At 42.0% G+C, this 23357-nt stretch overlaps 1 protein-coding gene across 2 annotated transcripts in view; it reads right to left on the bottom strand.

Moving 5' to 3' along the window:
- Cdh2 (cadherin 2) overlaps positions 1-23357 on the bottom strand; it is a 223359-nt gene that overhangs the window by 37060 nt on the left and 162942 nt on the right. For both annotated transcript variants that reach the window (XM_006983037.4, XM_076554771.1), the window contains exons 4-11: positions 22466-22612; positions 20520-20675; positions 18049-18193; positions 14400-14572; positions 7077-7214; positions 6229-6414; positions 3027-3280; positions 1106-1248 (exon numbers count right to left, since the gene is read on the bottom strand). In XM_006983037.4, the coding sequence (XP_006983099.1) occupies positions 1106-1248; positions 3027-3280; positions 6229-6414; positions 7077-7214; positions 14400-14572; positions 18049-18193; positions 20520-20675; positions 22466-22612 (1342 nt within the window). The remainder of the gene's footprint in view (positions 1-1105; positions 1249-3026; positions 3281-6228; positions 6415-7076; positions 7215-14399; positions 14573-18048; positions 18194-20519; positions 20676-22465; positions 22613-23357) is intronic.

Raw genomic sequence — 23357 nt, forward strand, 5'->3', positions numbered from 1 at the left:
TATGAATACCATTACAGCTTTATTTCACAACAACAAAAAAGAAACAGGGTTGAAACGGTGTCACTAACCCACAGAAAGAAGGACTGGAGGAGGGGCGCATGTGACAGCCAGCCAAGTTCCCACTAAACACCTCGGACCCAACTGAGATCCACGTGGGAAAAAAAAGTCAAAATATGTTTTAAAACCAACACCTTCCTAAAGCTCCTACAATCACTTTCTGTAGACGCACAAAAGTAAGTTTCCTATTACATCACAGAAAAAAGACAGAGGACAATCTCAGAGAAAGGAGTAACTAAAAGAAACACAAGGAGAATAAATCAATAGCACATTCCGGGAACTCCTATAGCTCACACTCATAGGGCATCCATGTATGTCAGGGCTGGAGAACAAACATGAAGAGCCATGACCTCAGTGCCAGCCACAGCCACTGCGTGTGTATAGACAGCGTTTCTTAGAGGGGGTGAAAGAGTGCTTTAGAGAAAACTGGTGGGAAATGGGAAGAAAATTTTCAGGACTCCAAAACAAAACTTTGGAACCTTAAAAGAATAAAGATCTGTAGGTCAGTAGTGGCACACTCCTTTAATCCCAGGACTTGGAGGCAGAGGCAGGTGGATCTCTGTGAGTTTGAGGATAGCCTGGTCTACAGAGTGAGTTCCAGGGCAGGCAGCCAGGGCTTCACAGAGAAACCCTGTCTGGAACACACACACACACACACACACACACACACACACACACACACAAAAAAAAAAAAAAAAAAAGAAAGAAAAAGTAAGAAAGAAAGAAAGAAAGAAAGAAAGAAAGAAAGAAAGAAAGAAAGAAAGAAAGAGAAAGAAAGAAAGAAAGGCAGAAGGAAGGAAGGAAGGGAGGGAGGGAGGGAGGGAGGAAGAAAGAAAGGAAGAAAGAAAGAAAAAGAAAGAAAGAAAGAAAGGAAGGAAGGAAGGAAGGAAGGAAGGAAGGAAGGAAGGAAGGAAGGAAGGAAGGAAGAAAAAGATCTGCTTTCTATATAATTGAGCACTGCAGAAAACCTCAATTCCTGCATAAGCACAAGAGGTTCCACTCTCTTTAACACAGGAGGATGATCCAGCAAATGTATTTAATTACATACCATTGTCAGAAGCAAGGAAGGTAGCATTATATATGTTGTTTTTTACATTTGGCGATTCTCTATCCAAAACAGCAATTGTAGTGATCTGCCCATTCACAGGATCTATTTTCAGCCAATTGGCAGGATCAGATAATTTTGTGTACCTACAAAATGAAAGTACAGTGACAAATATTTTTATAAGAAACTTAACAAATAAAGCACATGTAAACTTTTACAGGTTTCATTACAAAAAGGCAAAACCTTCATTAATTTGCATGGCTGTAGATGATGGCCAGAAACAGAATTTTAACGTGGGGAAACATTTCTCTGGCAGTGATTTTAGGATGTATGTAAAGGCCATGCTCCATCTTACTCTAGGAAACTCTGCAAAGGTTTAAGGAGTTAGACAAAGTACACAGTCTCTCTGTGGTAGATTTAACTGATCTCAATTTAGGCTCTTGCCTACTTTAATACATAATCTACGTGCTGATAATAGGGTTCAAACATACTTTCTAAATCAGAGCCCTATCCTACAGAACCTGGGGGAATCAGAAGCTAAATTCCACATCACAAGCCACTCCTAAAATGCCTCATCACCTTATCATGGTGGAGACGAAGCCTCACCAGAGAGATCCCATAAAATCCCATTCCTAACATGATCCCCCTAATGGGGCTAAGCCTCAGAGCTGTATCCTCCAAAGAGTCCCACACGCTTTCATCTCTATTAGCAGATTCGTATGTTTAAACTCCTTTTTAAATGTGAGGTGGGCTGAAGTTTTTAAACTCAGATAACTAACACATAGAATGGAGACACTATGGTATATTTTGAGAGGTAAAATCTACAAGATTTTAATGCACCTATTAATTAGTCATTTAACTATCCTAGCTTCCATGTATGGAGAACCAGGGAATCTGTGCAGTTATCTGCTAGCAGCCGATGCAAAAGCACTTAAATTAATTACGAATTAATTTTAAAAATTATCTTCAGCTGCTACCGAAAATAGTCTCATGGGGTATGCCCTCCCAGTCATCCAGTCCTGCCTCAGGATGAATTAGGGTTTGCTGAGGAGGTTTTTCATTTTTGTTGAAAGTTTTTACAAGTACACTTTATGGGTTCATTGCACAGGTATGGGCTACATCACTAACTGCCCCATTTTGGACTTGCATGAGTGTTCACTTTCCCGGACATCTGGAGAAACGAGGGTTTATAATCTCCTGAAGGTTCCCTGTCCGCTCACTTCGTTGCTTTTTGATGTGTTTGTTATAAAAGCAGAGGCTAAATAATTAATACTTTTAATTAAAAAGACAGAGCAGTAGAAAGTTTTTTCTTCTACTAACACACGAATAGACTCATTCTTAGCATTTTTTTAAAGCCAATGAAGTCAGGGATATCCTGAGAAGAAAATACACCAAAGAGTTTTTAATTATTTTGGAAAACATGCATGTCACCATGTGACCTTTCTATGGGAGCTGAGGAACTGAAGAAGCCTATTTTTGTAGAACAAGATTCTTTTAATCTCAGAAAATATAGGCTATTTTCTGTACAACATGGCAATGTTAGAATGAAATCATCAGTTTTCTTTAGGAATGCAGCCCCAGGTAAATTACTCCTGTTCCAGTGGATGAGCCTCCACCCACGCATTTATAGATAGAGCCAGCTGGACCCAGTGGTGATAAAACAGTACATTTAGTTGGGAAGGGAAGGTAGTAGAGGAACCTGGAAGGCAGTGGAAGGTGGGGACCAGGGATGGATTTCATACGCATGAAATTCCTAAAGAGAAAATAAACATTATATTCAAAATGAACAAATGAGAAATAAAGTCATAATATCTTCCAGCCATTACTTTTAGCTGTAATGGACATTTCTTACAGGGTGAATTTAACAATTTGCACACAGGGCAGAGAAGAGAATCTAATCTGGTACCACCATGGCATCTCATACCTGATACTCTGCTGCATATATCGATCGGGGTCCTGAGCTGTGAGTGTGGTCAGCATGGTACCTGCGTGGAGGCCTTCTTCTTGGCGAATGATTTTGGGATTTGGGGCAAAATAAGGGTTTTCATTGACATCAATAACTGTCACAGACACAGTTGCTGTTGACTGGGGTGGGTGCTGAATTCCCTTGGCTAATGGCACTTGGTTTTCTGCAGCTACAGTAAGGACAAACATCCTATTCGTTTCAAAGTCAATTGGCTGGAAAAGAAAAAGAAATGGAAACCATATTTTTTGCAGAAGTAAGAATGTTTGCATTCTGCCATTTGTTGTCTCGGAGTCCTGTTTCCAAAACATTAGCTTTTACCCTTCGGTATAGCGTAACGCTCTTCCCCAGTTTCTGGAAAATGTGTAGGAATGTCTCATCGAAACACATCCCAACAGAGAGATTTATGTCTTTCCAAGATTGTATGTGATTGCTGCATGGACCTGTTAATTTAGATGGCTGTAGAAACTTGACTATTTTTCTTAAATCAGCATGGAAAACAAAAACTACTAAATAATCTGAGGTCGGGGAAGAACACAAGGATTTATACTCACAAACACTGGGGAAAGGACACCTCTCATACAGGGAAACTTTTACCAGTTAGTGATGAATTGAAAACAAAATCGCCCCTCCCCCTGCAATTAAAATTATTAATATTACATAATTAAAAGATACCACATATTTTTTTTAATAAGGCCAAAGCCTTCTTCAGTTTAGCAGTGTCTTTCAGGGCTGCTAACATCGTTCAGTAGGTGAGGCGGCTTGCCATCAAACCTTGTTGACCCGCACTTGGACTCATGAATCCATGATGGAAACAAGGTATCCTCTGATGTCCCCTCACATGTGCCTTGGCACTCAACTCACCCCAGCACATACCCAATACAATCCATCGTCACTCAATGTAAATAAAAGGTATTTTTCATAGATTAAAACACAGGCTGTGGAGTGAAGCGCAAACACACACACACTCATCTTAAAATAAGAGTTCTATAGGTAGATTTATGCTTTTTCTCTCCTTACTGGGCAAACTGAAAATCTGGCTGTCTTCCATAATGATTCTGAAAGTTTTGCAGGTTTTTAAAAACTCCCACATGAGAACACTCCAGATGATTAATGCAATGCACAAATAACCCTTTATGTACACATTAACTGCGAGCGTCTCACTGAATCCTGCTGTCACCACAATGCCGTAGGGATTTCGCTCTGATTTCCCTGGGTGACTTAGTAATGGAAACAGTGTGTTTGGTAGTAACAGGGAAGGTCAGAGGGTGACTCGTGTTGCCATTGGTAGTCTAAGAATGACCAAGAGCTGAAGCGATGTGATTAGTACAAAACATAACAGCGTCCTGCCCTAGACATCCTCAAATCGTCAAAGCCACTGCTGTATTCTCTTCCTCTAGAACATTCCGTTCAGCATGCCCAGGCAGGAAAGAGGGCAGAGCAGCTGTAGTATGTTGAAGGAGTGAAATGCCCCTAGGCACATTTACTCATGGTAGTGATGTACGGGCAGTGTGAGTCCTTTCATGTGTATCTATGTTATTTGTCCTTCCCAAACGTGTGAGCACTTGGAGGCTGTACTCAAGCCTCACTTTCAGCAGGAGAGAGTGGAGGCTCACCAAGGCTGAATGAGTGATGATAGATGCACAGCTTTCCGGGGCAGAGCTGAGCTATGAACAGAAAGCTCAGTCTGAGCTGGCACCGTTGCTGACTCTTCCCCATGTGTGTGGGAGATGATTTCCAGCCCTATCTCTTTCCCCTCATGTGCACATAGATCAGAATTCCCAGCAAGAAGCACTTCGATTGACCATTTCCCTGTCAGGCAGACACGTGGGTTCACTTAATCAAGTGTTTCGTTGGTTAAAAGGCTGGGACGTTCACTTGGAAGGCTTTCACAAGACTGTTACGTGTTTGCCGCCACTGAAGAGCTTTTGCTTTGTGCCTGCCACCGTACTGTTCTGTAATTAAATATCATCTGGCAATTAAATATCAGAACACCAGTTTTGTTGTTTGTCTGTTTGTTTGTTTTTGTTTTTTGAGAAAAGGTTTCTTCTCTGTGTAGTCCTGGTTGTCCTGGAACTTGCTCTGTAGACCAGGCTGGCCTCGAACTCACAGAGATCCGCCTGCCTCTGCCTCCTGACTGCTGGGATTAAAGGTGTGAGTCACCATGCCTGGCTAGGCTAGAAAACTAGTTTCTTAAAGTCATGAAAATAGAACTTTAAAATAGCCATGTAAATGCAAAATATTTATAAAATGTAGGCTCTCTCTCCTGCCTACTCGGTCCATTTCACTTCTGTGATTTTTCTTTTGTCTTTTGAATCATTTACTATCTGCCCAGACTCCACGAGGTCAGTACCCCTTCTCCCCTCCCACCCCCTCACTATCTGCCCAGACTCCACGAGGTCAGTACCCCTTCTCCCCTCCCACCCCCTCACTATCTGCCCAAACTCCACGAGGTCAGTACCCCTCCTCCCCTCCCACCCCCTCACTACCTGCCCAAACTCCACGAGGTCAGTACCCCTCCTCCCCTCCCACCCCCTCACTATCTGCCCAGACTCCATGAGGTCAGTACCCCTCCTCCCCTCCTCCCCTCCCACCCCCTCACTATCTGCCCAGACTCCATGAGGTCAGTACCCCTCCTCCCCTCCCACCCCCTCACTATCTGCCCAGACTCCATGAGGTCAGTACCCCTCCTCCCCTCCCACCCCCTCACTATCTGCCCAGACTCCAGGAGAGTAGGAAGCACTGCACCCCTTCTCTCCCTCTCTGACTCCTCCCACTGCCCTGGTCGGGACTGGACTGAGAACCTGGTGTGTGTTAGGCAAGCACTCCAGCTATCAGCCAGTGGTCTAACCTGCAAGATGTGAAAGGCCTCGAACACATCAGCTAATTCACTCCACTTTGCTGAGGACCCCCATGTCCTCAGATTGGTAAATCTGTCCAAATTGATTTTAATTGTAGTGATAATGGGAGAGAATTTATGTTATCCTCAATTTCAACATAAATTAAACAGTAATATATAATTCACTAAGTAGTTAGGAATTCCAGACTGGGAGGTATTTAAAATAAAAAAGCTCCCATGATTCCACAGTAAAGCAATGGGAGTGGGCACAGGCTGGTGCCCACTGTGTAGCAGTCTGAGGGCTGTGGTCCAGGGGATACTTACTTTGACCACAGTGACCAGCCCATCGTTGCTGTTGGGGTCTGTCTGGATGGCAAATCTCCCCGTAGGGTCTCCACCGCTGATTCTGTAGACCGCATTCCAAGCTGGTGTGTGGGGCTGATCTTTGTCAGTGACAGTCAGGTTGGCTACAATGACATCCACTCTGTTCTCAGGGACCTCACCGTAGAACTGCAAGAAAGACAAACCTCAGTCTGAGGTGAGACGTGGCCCCACTGAAGGGCAGGCTGCCTGATGACCACACCACCCTAACTTTACTGCCCCATTAAATTTTTATGGTCTACACTAAACAAGGAGATAGGTATATGCTGATAATCACCCAGTTTATGTCCAACTGGGAAAAAAACTGCTGAGACATTTTTCAGCCACCCAGTGGGTATGTATTTTTTTTTTTACATTTATGCTTCAGTTTCATTAGCATTAAAATTAACATCCTTTGTGAGTACCAGGGTGATTAATGTGAGGTCCACAGAAAGGACTTATACACAGGAAATAATGTGACTTGGGATCTAGGTAATTACACGCTGGAAAAGTAGCACAAACCAGGCATGTTTTTCGGGCATTTGAAACATCGGAGGAATTCTGTTACCACTGCACCCAGCTACTTGTTGGCGGGCAGTGTATTTTAACTTCTTTAACAGTAACTGGAGGGTGAGGAGGAAGTAAAGTATTCCGATGCCTGTTTTAAAGTCCACATGATAGAAACATCAGTCAGCGGCCATTACACTATCAGAGCAAGTTCCATTTCTATCTGATGCATTTATTATTCATAACAAAACTTCTTCCAAATGGCCCATGGTGCTGAAGTCCTTTGAGTGACAGGTTGTCCTTACCGTCATGGCCATAAACTCCGGAGGATTGTCATTGACATCTGTCACTGTGATGACCGCCGTGGCTGTGTTTGAAAGGCCGTAAGTGGGATTGCCTTCCATGTCTGTGGCCTGAATTATTAACGTATACTGTTGCACTTTCTAGAAAGACATAAAGATAACAAGTTAAATGACGCTAATTCCTCAAGAAGACATAACAGTTGTTTGGCAAAGGGCTCTTTATTACCCACTGAGAGCACAGCGTCCTTCATTCTGATCAACATGACTTGCAATTTCCCACATGGAGTTTACTTTAACTCAGGAAACACGGGTCTGGTTCTTGTCTGGGGAGCTTTAACTGTGTATATTCACTTTGATTCCCAAGAAGGAACGCACTGAACATATTGCAGATGTGGGAAATCATGGCTGAGCTGAAGCCTCCATCTGGTTTCAACCTTTCCCTTTTGCTACAAGATTGCAAGTTAGTATTCAAGCCTTTTGGTATCTCATATATTAATTTCTAAGTTTAGGACAGTAACGACAACATGGAAGCCAAGAGAGGAGGAGGAAGCATATGTAATTCACAGATTCACAAAGTATGTCTGCCTTCCCCTAATAGTGTGTGTATATATGTGTATATATTATCATATTATTACATATATTCTTTCTATTATAATTAGTTGATAACATTTCTCCCATACCTTATTAGCACTAATTGTTCAAAATTACATAAGAGGAGACAAATGGTCTTTTAAAAAGATCAAAACTGGAGCTGAAGACATGGCTTAGTGGTTAAGAGCGCTTGCTGCCCTTGCAGAGGACTGGGGTTTGGTTCCTAATGCCCACAGGTTGGTCTACGAACATCTCTAACTCCAGTTCAAGGGGACTGAGTGTCCTCTTCTGGCTTTTGTGAGCATCAGGCATTCATGCAGTACACATAGCATCATAAAGACAAAACATTCATATATATAAAATAAAATATATAAATCTAAAAATGTTTTAAATAAAAATTTAATTAAAGGGTTTACATTTAAATTATTAGTCCTGGACTATAATAGGTGTTTAATTGAATAGGTACATAATGAACGGATCAGTGCCGAGATACAATAGAGTGTCTATTGTTTTGAGCACCACTGTATCAAGGATATAGACGCAGACATTTACATTCAGGTGATCTTTATCAGGCAAGCACCCATTACTTGAAGAGTACTGATTAGCTCTGTTAACAAGGAGCCAAATGAAGCTATAATGCATGTTCAGTGAAAGTCTTGAGATTATCCTAGAAATCTAGACTGCCAGCTGACAGCATTGTATTTGCAGAAAACCTAACCAAAAGCACTATCTAAAGTCATTTGGAATCTCTGTGAAATTTGGCACAGAACAAAAAGGATCATATTCCAAAATGCTAACCCATTCTGAACAACAAAACTCTCTTCTTCATACTAAACAAAACAAGTGTCACTGCGAAGCGCAGTTCCCCCGGTTCTAAATATAGCTGACATTCTAAACGGCCATTCTTAAGGGATTCCTGCAGCTTGGAGGAAAGAGGCACAAATTGTGGCTTTTGATGTAGTCATTAGAAGGAAGAGCGAGGACCAGAAAGAAGTGGGATGAAAGGCCAACTTTACACCTGAGAATCTAAACTGTCCAGTTGATTGAATGCCAATCTCTATCAGATATTTACTTTAGTTCCTTTATTTCTTCCTAAAAGAGACTATGCCATGTGTTTTAATTAGAAAAACTTCCAACACACAGTGCAGGGTGAACCATTTTAAGGGTTTGTAACCCACATTTCAATACAACCCAGAGTGGGCTATATGTTTCCTCAGTGGCTTTCCTTCTCAAGACTATTCCTTTGGGGAAAATCTCATGGGGTCTGACCTCTGACAATGAACTACAGACAACTACTGGCTGCTAGAGAGAGAGAACTAGTCCCTCCCAGAGACTAGCCACCTAACTGGTTCCCCAATACAAAGTGGTCAACCCTGAATCATATACATACAGGTAACACTAATGGACTCAGCAGGTTGTATCTGTGTTTATATGTAGTTAACAATAACAATTAAAGAAAGAGGTCATCGATTTGAGGAATGAGATGAGGAGAAGAGAGGGCTTGGAGGGAGGAAAGGGAAAGGGGAAATGATATAATTATGTTTTAATTAAAAGATAAATCTTTATAGATGTTCATTCAGTTTCATCCTTTTGTGGTTACTGAGAAAACTCAGGGGGACCTTCGATCAGCTTCCCAACTAAGAACTATGAAAATAAATATGTACTATGACTGAGGCTGAGAGACAGTTAAGCAGTCAGAAGCACTGAACGCTCTTCCAGAGGACCTGGGCTCAAATCCTCACACATGCATGGCAGCTTACAATTGTCCATATCTCTAATCCCCAGGTCCTGACATCCTCTTCTGGTCTCTGAAGGTACCAGACATGCATGTGGTACACAGACATGTATGCAGGCAAAACACTCGTGCATAGAAAATTAAGTTATACTTTAAAATTGTATAACAACTTATGAAATGTCATTTGTATAGCTACTATAGTTCTGTTGACAATGAAAAATCCAAGTTTTCCTTTTAATAATGTTATAAAACATATATGGACATACAGTGCTTCCTAATGTCTATTCTATAAAAGCTATTTAAAATTATACAAGCCCCAGCACATACAGTTTTGGATGGAGCTGAGATGTTTGGATCAATTGCTAATCTTTGGAATTTCCTATTGCTTCAAGCTAGTTCTGGAATGTTTTAAGCTTTACAAGAACCACGTGTGGGTGTAGTGGTGTGCACCTGTCAGCCTAGAACTTGGAAACTTGAGCCAGGAGGATTGTTGCTAAGTTGTAGACCAATCTGGGCCATAAAATGAATTCAAGGCCAGCTTGGGCTACAGAGGGAGACCCTTTCTCGATGACTACAAAAAGTTTAGTCAAAACTCTAAAAAAGGACATTGTTATTTCTGAAATACAATGTCTATTAGAATCAAAGTTACCCACTTGATAAATAACATAGTCTCCATTTTCAAATGCCGTGGTGGTAAACCAATCTTGCATTTGGTAAGGAAGTTGTGGTAGCTTATGATTTCAGCAACTGAACTGTCCAGAGTGCCTTGCCTGACTTAGTCATGTTTGTCTGATGCTGATGGGTGACATTTCAAATCTCTGCAAGGAGTATGGCTTTCCACCCTCACAGTGCTACACTGGACGCAGGAATCCTTCACTTCCTGTTCCAGATGACATGAGGTCTTTCCTCCTTTGCTTATTTCCACCCACTGCCCACCCCTTCTTGGTGATGTGTGCATTTTAGCAAACCTACCCGCGATCATTCATTTATCCCACACTTTTTATATTTATATCCAATGCCCTCATGGCCTGTTCCATCGCTACGTCAATTCCTCTGATTGTATCAGCAATTCTCTACCAGGGTGACTGTGCCCAGTGAAAAGCTCTTTAATGATACTTTGAAGTACCACTGGCATATGATGGGTACTGTCTAGGGATTCCGTGGAACATGCAGAGGACAGACTCTACATCGAGAATTAGTTCAAAGTATTGGTAGTGCATAATTAACAGACCTTGTCCTTGAACAATGGCCTTTCTTTGTTCTGGGCATGACAGTTGAATGGCTTGAAAGTCAACTAGTCGAGGACTTCTGAAATTTCTTGAGGTACAACTGTGAGGCAAAGTACCCAACAACACATTTCCATCACTATTTCTAACTTTTATGTCTATTCATACTTCAATTTGTGTATGCCCCCCCAAACACATATGCACACACAGGAAAAGCATCTAAAACTATTGTTACAAGTAGTTGCATATGGTTGTTTGAGTGATGGGCATTATTATTCCAAAGTGGAAAGCGAGGGACTCTGGAAGGTTTAGGCCAAGGAGGCATTGCGTCCAAAGCCTTAAAGGGTCTGAGATGCCAAAATAAAGAGCTTTGCCTTCATTCTTGGAGGTGTGATGAGCCATGTTACCATTGAGGAGACACAGCATGTTTGCAGGTTATAAAGGGGGCTGCGAAGAAGGAAGAACTGAAGTCAACAGCAACTGGAGACCACACAGCACAACAAAGAAGGAGTCCAGGGCACAAGCATAAGGAGTACTTGGCCTAAGAAACAGCAAGCATTGGTTTTTCTCTGCCAGGAAAATATAATGCTGTAGAATAAAAGTAATGGACAATGCTCAATCAGGAAAAGGAGCTGCCAATTATGCCAATGGGGGAAAATGGCTGCAAGGACTAAACGGGCGCCATGTTTGCTGAATGCTTCGTGTAAGGTGCTACATTATCCTTCCAACCCTTTCGTGATATCCCGGTTAACGGTGTGGAGGCTGGGGTTATAGGTTCATGAAAGTCCAAGAGCTCACACCAAGCAGAATCTAGACTCAAGCCTGGTAGAGGATCTATGAGAGGCGTTGTGGTTGTAATGTGAAATGCTTCCTATAGGTTCATGTGTTCGAAGAACAGGTCCCCAGCTGGTGGCACTGTGTGGGAAGACTGTGGGACATTTAGGATGTACAGCCTTGCTGGAGGCAATAGGTCACTGGAGGTGAGACCTAAGGCTTTAAAGCCTGGGTCTTCTTCCCGTTTCTTCTCTGCTTCCTGGCTGTGGATGTAAAGTGACCAGCAGCCTCCTGCCACCACGAATCACTTCGAACTACGAACTCAAACAAATGCTTCCTTTCTTAAACTGTTGCTTGTCGGGTATTTTGCTGTGGAAATGAGGAAAGTAACTGCTACAAGTAATCCAGAGAGGGTAGAGGATAGGCATGCAGACAAAAGGCTAGAGAAGGTAAAAGTCAGGAACAGCCACCAGCTGGTAATGGAGTTAAGGAGTCAGGAGTACATTAAAAAAAAAAAAAAAAAGCTGATGGGGGAGGGGCGGTGGCTTTAGATTTCCAGACCTTAAAGAATAGACATTTTTTAAACTGCAGATTAAAGAAAAATTAAAAGGTGACTCTGGTAAGCGTGTCAACGGTTAGAGGCTCCGTCTCTGAAAGGTGTCATACATCCTGAGAGAAGGATAGTGAAAATTACTTTCCACAAAAAGGAAACTGTGAATTTTAATAGAAATAAAGGAATTCAAGCCTGCATAAAAAGTCAAAGTAATTTATGCCGGGCCTCAGGCAGAATTACCATAAACCATCCAAGATAGATATATTTTTTTTTCTTAGCGAAATGACTTTCAGAAAATGGAAGGCTTTCCATAATTTCCTCTGGTAACTCATTGTTGATTTTTAATAATTCCACTGTCAAGAAGTGATTCCTCATATCGTATCTAACCCATGATCCCATAGCTTCCATCCATTTCTGCATTACTGTTATCAAGGGTGGTGGATGGCTTCCCCCATGAACTGTAGGATATACTTAACTACAATTACACCCCACTTCAAGCTTTTATCCTGTAGGCTAAATATAGTCTCTGTGATTTTTAAACATGGTTGGTCTGCATAAGGAAAATTGTCTTTAATTCTTTATGGCTCTTTCTCCTTGTGAAATGGTCAGGATAAATACGAGGGGAATTTCAGGGAGAAGCTGAGTGAAGCCCTGACTTCTGTATCTCACAACGGCTGTGTGGGTGGAAGCAGAAATATTACAGTTGCGACCTGCACTAAGTCTTCTTGGTCTGACCAACCTCACCCTGGAGGGAAAATACTGAAACAAACTCCATAATCTCAGACAAAGCATGGCATTCATATTGAGTCCATGGGTGTCTGAGAATAGTGTTTCATACTACAGTGGGAAGAAGCAGGAAGATTCAGACTATGAACTATCTTTTTCTATTTTTCTCCTTTGAGTATATGTGGTGTACACGTGTGCCTGTGCAGATGCATACCCTTGTACAGATCAGAGGGGGATGTCAAGTGTCTGTCTGCGACACTCCATCTCACCCTCTTGAAACAGGGTCTCTAGGCAGGCACTCAGCAAGCCCCAGTGATTAACATCGTATTGAGTTTATAGGAACCTTGCAATGACTGGCTTTTTATGTAGATTTGGGGATCCAAACTCAGGTCCTCACGCCAGCACAGTAAGCACATTTATCCACTGGGACATTTCTCCAGCCCCCTGAACTTTGAAAGTACTACAAAAACTAAATTCATTTTTAGATTTCTGAACATTTTCAGATGCAAAACATTTTTAGAGAAAGAACCACCTACAGTGGAAGCCAAAGGTTAAATGTCACAGGTCATATCTAATTTCTAAGTAGACTTCACAGGCATCAATGAATTCATCCTGACTGGTTCTGTTACTTGATTATAGTGTTTCTAGAACAATTTTGCTTGTGTAACTAATAGTGGTGTGTCTTCTCTTCAATTCATGCCAAGATTACTGTAGCAGAAAAAGCATCAAACCCAACTTCTCAAATCCTTGTCAATAATATACATCGTGGTGGACGTAATGTTTCTTTTTGACATAATCTGAAGTTCAATTACAGCAAAAGCTGGCTCAGCCTGAAAATTACAAACTACAGATCTCTAGGTGTTGGCATTTGGAGAATTCACTTGAACAATGATTCTGGATGGTCAATGACCTTGAGAAGCTGTAAAACAACTTCCAGGACACAGAACAGAGAAAGCATGTGGAAGTTTCCTGAGGGTAGAGTTTCAGAAGGCACAAGGAAGTTCGAGAATGAGAGGGTTCAATGTCTAGAAAAACAGACTCATAAGGCCCTTTCAGATGGGACCTCATGAGCAAGGCGCAGCAGTGCTCAGGACTAAGCATCCCCTGGCACTTTACCAAAGCATGCATTCTCTCACACTGTGACACTATGTGGTGGTGTTTAATGCTGTCAGTGTTGATGCTTCAACAGAATAAACTCCGGAAGTGTGATTCTCTATATCACCAGCTTTAAATGCTCAATAGCAGAATTAACACAGTTACCAGTGTTCAGAATTGGAAAGTAAATTCTCTTAGATTTCAGAAGCAAGTTCAAATAAAAGGTGATAATTGCCTGGCACAACACTCACCAGGCAATTCACAGAAGCCCCAAACACCTGACCACATATGCATTATCTGTAGTCTCTTAAAATGAATTCACATACATATCACTTGACTGTGATGTCTAACTTGGTTCCCCACAAAAACCTTTGACTATAAACAAAAAATAGGAGCAACCTTAAAAACTTTACAATTGGAAGAAAGTATTGGCTTAAATTAGTCAAATATTACTGAAGGTGACATTGCCTTATGCCATATGCACACATAATTTACAACATGAATTTCTGTGAAAACTCACACTGCTGACCAATGAATGGAAAGGAGCATGTAAATGACCGTTTGAACCCACCCCTGGCTGCCTCTAAGACTAGGCACACATTCAGGACAGTTTTGGGTCTGCTTACCTCTCGATCCAGACCAGCTGCCACAGTGATGATATCCCCAGTCTCATTGTTGATTGTAAACATGTTGGGTGAGGGCGTGCTGGGAGCCTGGGACAGGATCCTGTACCTCAGCATCCCATTCTGGGCATTTGGGTCATCTGCATCAATAGCAGTGACCGTCATCACATATGTCCCTAGAGAGTGAACAGAGAAGGAGGACCATCATCCTTCATCTCAGGGACTCTAAAATCAGGCATCCTTACTGTGTTGGCATGTCTCATTTTCACTTTTTCACACACAACAAAACATGTTAAATCTTTCAAACAAAACATATTTTTAAAATAATCAAACATGGCAGTGCAGAAGTTAGTCAGTAAAATGTTTGCCATGCAAGCATAAAGACTAAAGTTCAATGCCCAGAACCACGTTAAAAAAAAAAAAGAAAGAAAAAAAAAAGCCAGTTTCAGGAGGTGTGTGCTTCTATTTCCAGTGCTACGGAGCTGGACACAGGCAGATTCCCGAGGCCCATGGCACAGCCAAGCCAGCCTAGTCTAACTGATGCCAATGAAGGATCCGGACCAAAAAAAGGTAATATGGGCTGTTCTTGAAGAGTGATACCCACTGGTCTTGCATGCATGTGCATCCCCAAGCCCACACACATCATCATAATAAACATAACCTAGATGTAAAAAGAAATTATAAAATACACATATTTATAGACTCAATTCTTCCCACACTTAGAAAACAAATCTACTCTACGATCCCCAAAGGACTCATGGCCAACTTTAATTTCATAAAACGCAAAGGACAAGAAATACAGATGCTATTGCAGGCATATTTGATGGCCACCCATTCCTCTCTCTGATTCCACAGTAGCATTTCATGGGACCTTGCTGGGTGTAGTTCTTCCCAGCACCCAAGTCAATTTCTGACAGTGAGCTTTGTGAAGGGCACTGCCCATTCCACTGCCTCGAGTCAGAAGGAAGCATGCTAGGCAGTACTGCTCTGCTACACTGGGCAGAGACTTGGCACTATGCATTATTATTTCCGTAAAGATTGGAAGAACACTGTCACTGGCCTGCAGACTAACCCACTGAGTATTTTACAAACTAAATTTGGACAGCAGAATGTCCAAGAGACAGTTTGAGAACCCCAGTCACTTTTTAGACTAGTTTTGTTTTGTGAGATCTATTTAGAACAGAATGAGGAAATGATCTGTCTCTGACTTCTATGATATCCAGAGCCTGGGTTTACTTTAGAAATGTAGGAAATTCACCCTAGAATTGGCCATGGCTTAGCTGTATTATTCAAATGTCTCTTCAGAACTTATTCCTTTCAACAAGACATTCTGTCTGATTAAGCAGCATCTCCACACCTTACTTATTTCAGAAACTATTTCATAGGCCTGAGTTCGCTGGCTTCCCCTTTCTCTCCGCTGCTAGACTGAAGTTCCTGCAGGTGGGTTCCCTTGGAACTCCCGTGGCCAGTGCCAGGGCAGAGCCGAGCACACAGGTCCTGCTAAGCCGACACTGTCTGCATATATGAACAGACTGTTCACACACAGCTTCCAGTTTCAGAACCTGGAGTCCAAACGCTGATGGCAGTTTGAGTTAGTCCTGGTTGCAAGGGTGCTTCCAACCAAGGGAGTATGTCCTGGAGACTCCAGCCATGCCTGCAAGGGTGCTTCCAACCAAGGGAGTATGTCCTGGAGACTCCAGCCCTGCCTGCAAGGGTGCTTCCAACCAAGGGAGTATGTCCTGGAGACTCCAGCTCTGCCTGCAAGGGTGCTTCCAACCCCAGGGAGTACACCCTGGAGATGGTTTTCCTTACAGTGATCACTCAGAGGCTTTAGTTCATGGGATGCTTAACTGGAAACTCGTGGTCAAATGTGCAATAAATATAGTTTGAATGGCTTATTTCATGTAACAAAGCTTGCAAAGCACTGTATTATCTCAAGGTTGAAATAATCAAACAGATAGGAAAATGATACTTAACAATAAAACTTCTGTAGTCAAATTGCCCAAAGTTTATTTACATTGTAGGATATTTGCATGAGATACATGTTATTTACTTACTTATGTGTGTGTGTGTGCATACATGTGTATGTGTGTGCATGTGTGTGTGTGTGTGTGTGTGTGTGTGTGTGTGTGTGTGCATCACAGCATGCATGTGGCTATCAGAGGACAACTTGGAGGACTCAGTTCTCTCCTTCTCCCAAGTGAGTTCCAAAGGGTGAACTAAGTGCTCAGGCCAGCCAGTGCCTTCGGCTGCTAAGCCGTCTTGCCAGCTGTAAGAGATCCATTTTAGCAGACATCTACTTCATACGCTGTCATGATATTGTACTTCAGATGTGTAGGACTGGAGGGTAACTTGTCTGAAAATGAGTCTGAAGGAGCCCCAGAGGACAGAGTCCCCTCCACGCCACTCCCTTCCCCCAGCTGCTCCCTACACCTACCTCTCTTTTTCTCTGAGGATACAGAGAACACTTGGGCCTAGAGTTTAAGGCATAGTTGTTTCTTCCCACAAGTTGGCTGATGCCTTAGGGAGCGGCGTACACTGGCGGGAGAGCCAAGGTACTATAAAGTGCAGTTTTAAAGGCTGATATTTTATAAAACAGAATAACTAAAGTATCTCAAAAGACCAAATCTGCCCGGAAAAGCTGGCTAAACATTTACTTCTTCATTCCTTTATTGACTGAGTGCTTGGTCTGCTAGGTTTTCAGACTAAATAGTCCTCTCTGGCCTGGCTATTCTGTGACTGGAGCCCTTAGTTTTTCAGGACAAGCCTCTGAAACGTCAGTCAAACACCACTTCACCACGGCAAGAGGCTTTCCGCAAGTGCTGCCTCAAGGCCAGGCCACTGTCCTTACGCTAGCTGAAGGAGGGTTGCGGGGGACATGTGACGGGGCACTCTGGAGTAAATACCCAGTGTGTCACAGCTGTCACCGACCCCGCTTTGCTTGTGACTTCACTGCCTGGTAACAGGCACCGCGTAGCTTTCGCTGGTGCTCTGTCCCCCGTGAGGGAATCTGCACGCTGTACACCACAAGCCTCTCTCCAGAAGATCTCACTGTGTCAGCTACAAAGCGAGGAAAGACCACTATAGATTCTGTAGGTTCTGGCTTCCAAATAAGGCAAAATTCATGTCAAGATATTTTGCGGCTTTCTCTCTTCAATCAGTTTTCCCTCAAGTTGCTTCCTTTTGCTCCAAAGGCATCATAAATGAAAGATACGTTAAAAGGTACCCAGGAGAGGGGAGGATGGGCGGGAGGAGGGAGGACAGGGGAATCTGCAGCTGATATGTAAAATTAAATCAAATTATAAAATTAAAAAAAAAAGGTACACAGGCCTTTTCCTTTTTTTGACTGCTATGACAGGGTCAGTTATAAACATTGTTCTTTATGAGGAAGGATATCTGGTAGACCAGGTTGGCCTTGAGCTCAATAGAGCTGAGGATAACCCTGAATTTCGGCTCCCACGGCATCCACCTCGCAGCTGCATGGATTGTAGGTGTGAGCCACCATGCCCAGGTCCACTTCTTAGTCAGTGAGTGTTAGCGATCCAACCCAGTTCCTTGTGTTTGCTCAGCATGCATTCCACCCACTGGGCTACATCACCAGCTGCTATACAACACTTCCTTAAGTCATGAGCACATGACTGTTCTGACTTACCAGGCTTTGATCCCTCTGGAACAGACCCATTCCAAACCTGGTGCAGAAATTCAGGTCTGTTGTCATTCATGTCAATGACATTGATGACAATGTCGATGGGGTTCTCCACTTGATTGCCATTGATGTCCACTGCGTGTGCCCTCAACTGCAAGAGCAACCAGAGGACAGAGGCACTTAAAGATCCGTCTGGGAGAAGATACAACATGTGCTCACCATGCATCCACAGCAGCCAGAACATCTTGAGGACAGCCTTACAAGGGATGCTATGGTCCCCCAACCTAGATGGAGCTAGCCCAAGTCTGAGATGAGTGAGGACGCTGTTGCAGAAAGCTAACCATCCTCTAGGAGAGGCCTCATGCTTAGTATGCAGCTTTTAACTCACTGGATCCACAGACAAAGCACCAGAGGACCAAGAAACTGAGCTTTGTGATTGCCACATCGCTCTTTGCGGACAGAGACTAGGTCTAAAGTTAGCTGTGTCCAGATCTAAAATATCTGTTAAATACAGTAGTGTTGGTAAATGACACTTTTTTTTTTTAAGTTTAAGGTTATTCAGAGAAATGGAAAAGGCATATGTGTAGAAGACACTCCTCACCATAGCCCTAGAGGTTAGTATCAGTGGTTCTCCTTCAGAAATTTTATGTTGTTTTTCACTGTAAATACAATCACTCAGCTACTCTGGCCCAACTACCTTCCTAATGGTTTCTTCTAGCAAACAACCATTGCATCTTTTTCAAAGGCTACACATATTCCACTGTACTGTTTCTTTCTAACTGGAATGCTTTCACAGTTTCTCTGTAATCTCTGATGCTGTAGGCTACTTTAGGGTACGTTCTTATCCACTTAAGGCAGCATCAACACATCCTTTTGATTTCTAGATTACTAAAGACATAACACAACGTAAATTTTATTATCGCTTCTCAATCCTTTTAAAGATATTTTCTTCCTGATTTACTTAACACAATATATTCCATTAACAAATTTTTAATACTGAAATTTAATTATAGTTATGTAAAGTAATGAATCTTAATGACTCTAAATACTTGCAATTCTGTAATTAATTCTATTTTGCTGGTGTTGCTTTGAATGCATACGTAGCAAGCATTTGAAGAATAATTTGCTCCAGTCTCAGCTGAATGTATTTATTTTCTGAATTTTAACCACCGGATCTTAGATGGAGAGAAGTCAAACAAAAAAAAAAAAAAAAAAAAAAAAAAAAAAAAAAAAAAAAAAAAAAAAACCAAAAACACACTGGTGTGTTTGCTCCCATGTTCATGATCATCAATAGAAACTACCCTCACTAGAGTGTTATATGCTACCTCAATCCAACTTCCCAATTAATGCTATGTAGTCCGTGTCAAAGACATTGAAGTATTACCTCCATTTTTGCATGTTAGAACAATATTAAAAAATTAGAATCTGCTGTTCCCTCATGAATTTTAATACGATGGGCTTGTAAATAATCAAGGTAATGATTGAGTTCTGAGTCACAGAACTCAAAACACATTCAACTTTTCACACACTGTTCAGTTCTAGGGGAATCTAGTATAACTGTAAGACACCAGTGATTTTAAAGGTTTCTGCAGGTGCAGGAATCTAAACATCATGTGGTGAGCAAAGTAAGACTCCAGTAACGCCATGACTGGGGGAAGGTGACCGAGTGATGATGACCTACAGGAGAAGACAGTGCAAAAATGGTGTTGGGTAACAGGCTGGCCAAAGCCAAGCTGGGTCCAGATCCTCCCCACTTTCATTAAAATCATCCCATGGAGGTTAAACATTTTAAATATAAAAGGCAAATATGATAGACAAAGCCTGAGAAGATGAGCAGCTTAGGTTAGGGAGGGTCCTGATCAACATCCCTAGAGAGCTGCAATTTACATTATATATGTACTTGAATAAACTGTATGATGCAAAAATGAAGTAACTGATGCCTTTGAACAAACAATAAAAAAGAGGAAATATGGGAAGACTAGGCATGACACCCTACTGAAAAAGGTTCTTCATAACGGAAAGGAAAGAAGAAAAAAGAGGCAATACGAAAGGAGATTCACCATGAAATATAAACAGGCTTGCTGTGATTACAGCACTAGACATGTAAAAATGCTGGAGTCTGGATCTCTACCCACTGCTGCTCTGGTCCTGTCCATTCAAACCTGTCGCAGTGGGTTCTGTCAGCCATCTCGCTGAAGGCAAGTACTGGTGTGTCAAAAGTAACAATGTCTCAGGCTGTTTCCCTTTCTTCGTTGTTATTCTGGCATTGCTTATTTTACAGCATGCATCAATCCCATAAACATACTTATTAAAGCAAACAGAAAGCCTACAGATACATTTCTGGTGTTAAATCTTAGTGTTAAAGCTATGGGAGTGGCACAAGCCAGTGGGAAACCACACACACACACACACACACACACACACACACACATTCTGAAGACTAGGTACAAAGGCTCAGCAGCTGGCTGGAAGCTTACATGAAACCGTGCTATCAGCTCACGATCCAGAGGCTTGGTGACCGACAGCTGTCCTGAGATGGGGTTGATAATGAAGATGCCCGTTGGAGGCTGGTCAGCTCCTGGCCCAGTGACACTGTACCTCAGGGACAGGTTTTTATCTCTATCTGATCTGATCTGGGGGTCAAGAAAACAATCACATAAGCAGAAGACATGAGCACATTTGTTATGGGGCATACCACATTTCTGATCCTTGCTTCATTCCCCCATAGTATTACTGACCTCTCCCAGGTCATGCCTTCCTGTGTGTGTGTGTGTGTGTGTGTGTGTGTGTGTGTGTGTGTGTGTGTGTGTTGTATGTGTGTCATGCATACATGCATGTGGGTGTCTTCTGGAACTGACTTCAACCTTGTTTTTGGAGGCAGAGTCTCTCTGTGAATCTGGAGTTCACTGATTCATGTTGATGGGTTAGCTAGCAAGCCCCAGGGGTTCCTGTTCCTGACTCCCCAGCACTGAAGATGGGGATTTGAACTCCCGCCTCCATGCTGCATGGGAAGCACTCTATGACTGTGCCATCTTCCAACTCCATTCTTTGATTCTTGGTGATGGACTTAAGAAGAGACATTACTTATCCCCAGAAAGACCTGGGAGAACCTTTTCATCTAAAAGAACACTAGCTGGGACTCATGCAAAATATCAAAACTTAGCAGTGTCAACTTTTAGACAAAATTGCCAGGGTAAAATATTTACAACACAGTAACAAATGTCCAATTTAATATAAATCATAGTGTCTTCAGACATCAGAAACAGTAAGAAATAATTACCTAGCCACAGCCTGAAATAACCTTATGGAGGACTATGTTATTGGGGACAGCCTCCACATCAGCTTTCTTTGCTTCCACTGTCCTGACTCAGTGCAGTCACAGCTTCCTACATTGTTTTCAGGTGGCAATGAAGGCTGCCATTCTCTTCTCTAACAAAGCATCTCGGAGAGGTTCCCTGGGTATGTTTTATACCCCTAACCAAAGGAAATCATGTCAGAGCACAGCAGGTTGGAGAAATGGAGTAGGGAAGAGAGGCAGAGACAGAGAAAGGGCAGGCTGGGCAGTAATACACATGGATCTTTATGTATTAGGGAAGTGAAATTAATCCATGCATTTGATCTAGAGACAGTTCCGCTTTCAGTCATATTTTATGAGTGTTGATAAAAAACAACTCTATTAGGAATTGTGTTCATTGTTAAATTGAATTATAATACACATTACAGTAGAATATACAACACAAATAAGTGACTTATTTAAAAAAGCTCACAGCTTTTGATGTACGTGTTGGAGTGCTAAAATAATCATGGAAACATTTGCATTTTAATAAATGGGCATATGATGATCCATATTATTGTATCTTTAAATAAATAATACCCTGTTGATTTTACGTGCTTTTCCCATGTCTGACGGTATGCGATGTAAGTCACTGCAGACCTCTCCCTGCTCAGATTTGAAAGCCTCTAGTTTGCACTGCCCCAGGGATTCTGTTAATGGTATCACAGATCATTTTTTTCCCTTAAAAAAAACTCTCAAGTGCACTTGGTGCTGGCAGTTTTAGCAATAATTGCCCTTTATTTTTTCCCCGGTCTGTTCCAAACTATCTTTAGAGGACAGAGATCAACATGGAAAGTCCTGGATAAGACTACGGTTTGAAGAGTGAGAGCTGGTAGGGGAGGGATGGAATGACCTTAGGGTTCATGAATTCACAAAAGCCCTATCATTCAGTGCCCAGGACCCAGGAGAGCTGTGTGTATAAATAATCCAAGAGATAACAAAGGTAAACAAATGAAGCTTCTTAGGAATTCCACTCCCACTCAGATTCTACTGCGTGTATACATGCTATAAACTTTGCATTTAAAAAAAAGGCAAAACCATTTCTCATGTCTCCTAGGCAGAGAAATAATTATAATGACAGCTTCTTACCCTGACAAGTTCTTGAGGAAAGGGCCCTCTGGAGTTTTCTGGCAAGTTGATTGGCGGGATGACCCAGTCTCTCTTCTGCCTTTGGAGGGAACCACTGTGCTTGGCGAGTTGTCTGGGGAATACTATTTCCTCGATTTCATGTGGGTCCTTTGCATTAAAATACAAGAAGACATTCCTGAGGACTAGGAAGAGCATTCTCTACGATCATATCAATATTAATGGATACCTATGTGTGTAGGAACCACAGTGTATTACAAACAAAAAGAATATCTCAGGAGGCCCTTTCCTCGCTCCTGTTCAATAACAAAAAAATGCCATGAAGTATATGGGCTGCCCTATTCACTGAAAATTGAATTAGAAACAATTTATTATATAGTCCAGTTGAGTAAACTACTTGCCGTTTCTATAAACCATCTTAGAGAGTAGTTAATATTAAACAAAGTTTAATAGCACCCTTTTATGTATTTCTCATTAGTTTAGACCACAGTTCAGGTAATGTGCCTACTGTACATTAAAATCACATCTTGATGTGCTGAGATATAATTTGAATTCCAAGAGAAGTTTAATACATACCGCTAAAGAATGTCTCAAATATTTATGACCCTATTAAATCCCACAGAATTAATGCTGTAATTATTCTAAACCTATGTCAGCCGTGATGGATGCAGTAAATGACCCACTTTGCACACTAGGCATTAATCTCTGCTATGTGTCAACATTTTCTTCTGTTTCTCTCGATGTCTGTGGGCATCTTAGCCATTAGCCCTTGCTGTCTCTGTGCAAACATCCAAGACAGGTTGCTGGGACATCGAGAACCAACAACAGATGCATCTTCTCACCCCATTAGGTACCAGCCTCCCACTGTATATATCACTCAAGTGGCTTGAGTCCT

The sequence above is a fragment of the Peromyscus maniculatus genome, chromosome 19 (genome assembly GCF_049852395.1).
Source record: "Peromyscus maniculatus bairdii isolate BWxNUB_F1_BW_parent chromosome 19, HU_Pman_BW_mat_3.1, whole genome shotgun sequence".
Taxonomy (NCBI): Eukaryota; Metazoa; Chordata; class Mammalia; order Rodentia; family Cricetidae; genus Peromyscus; species Peromyscus maniculatus.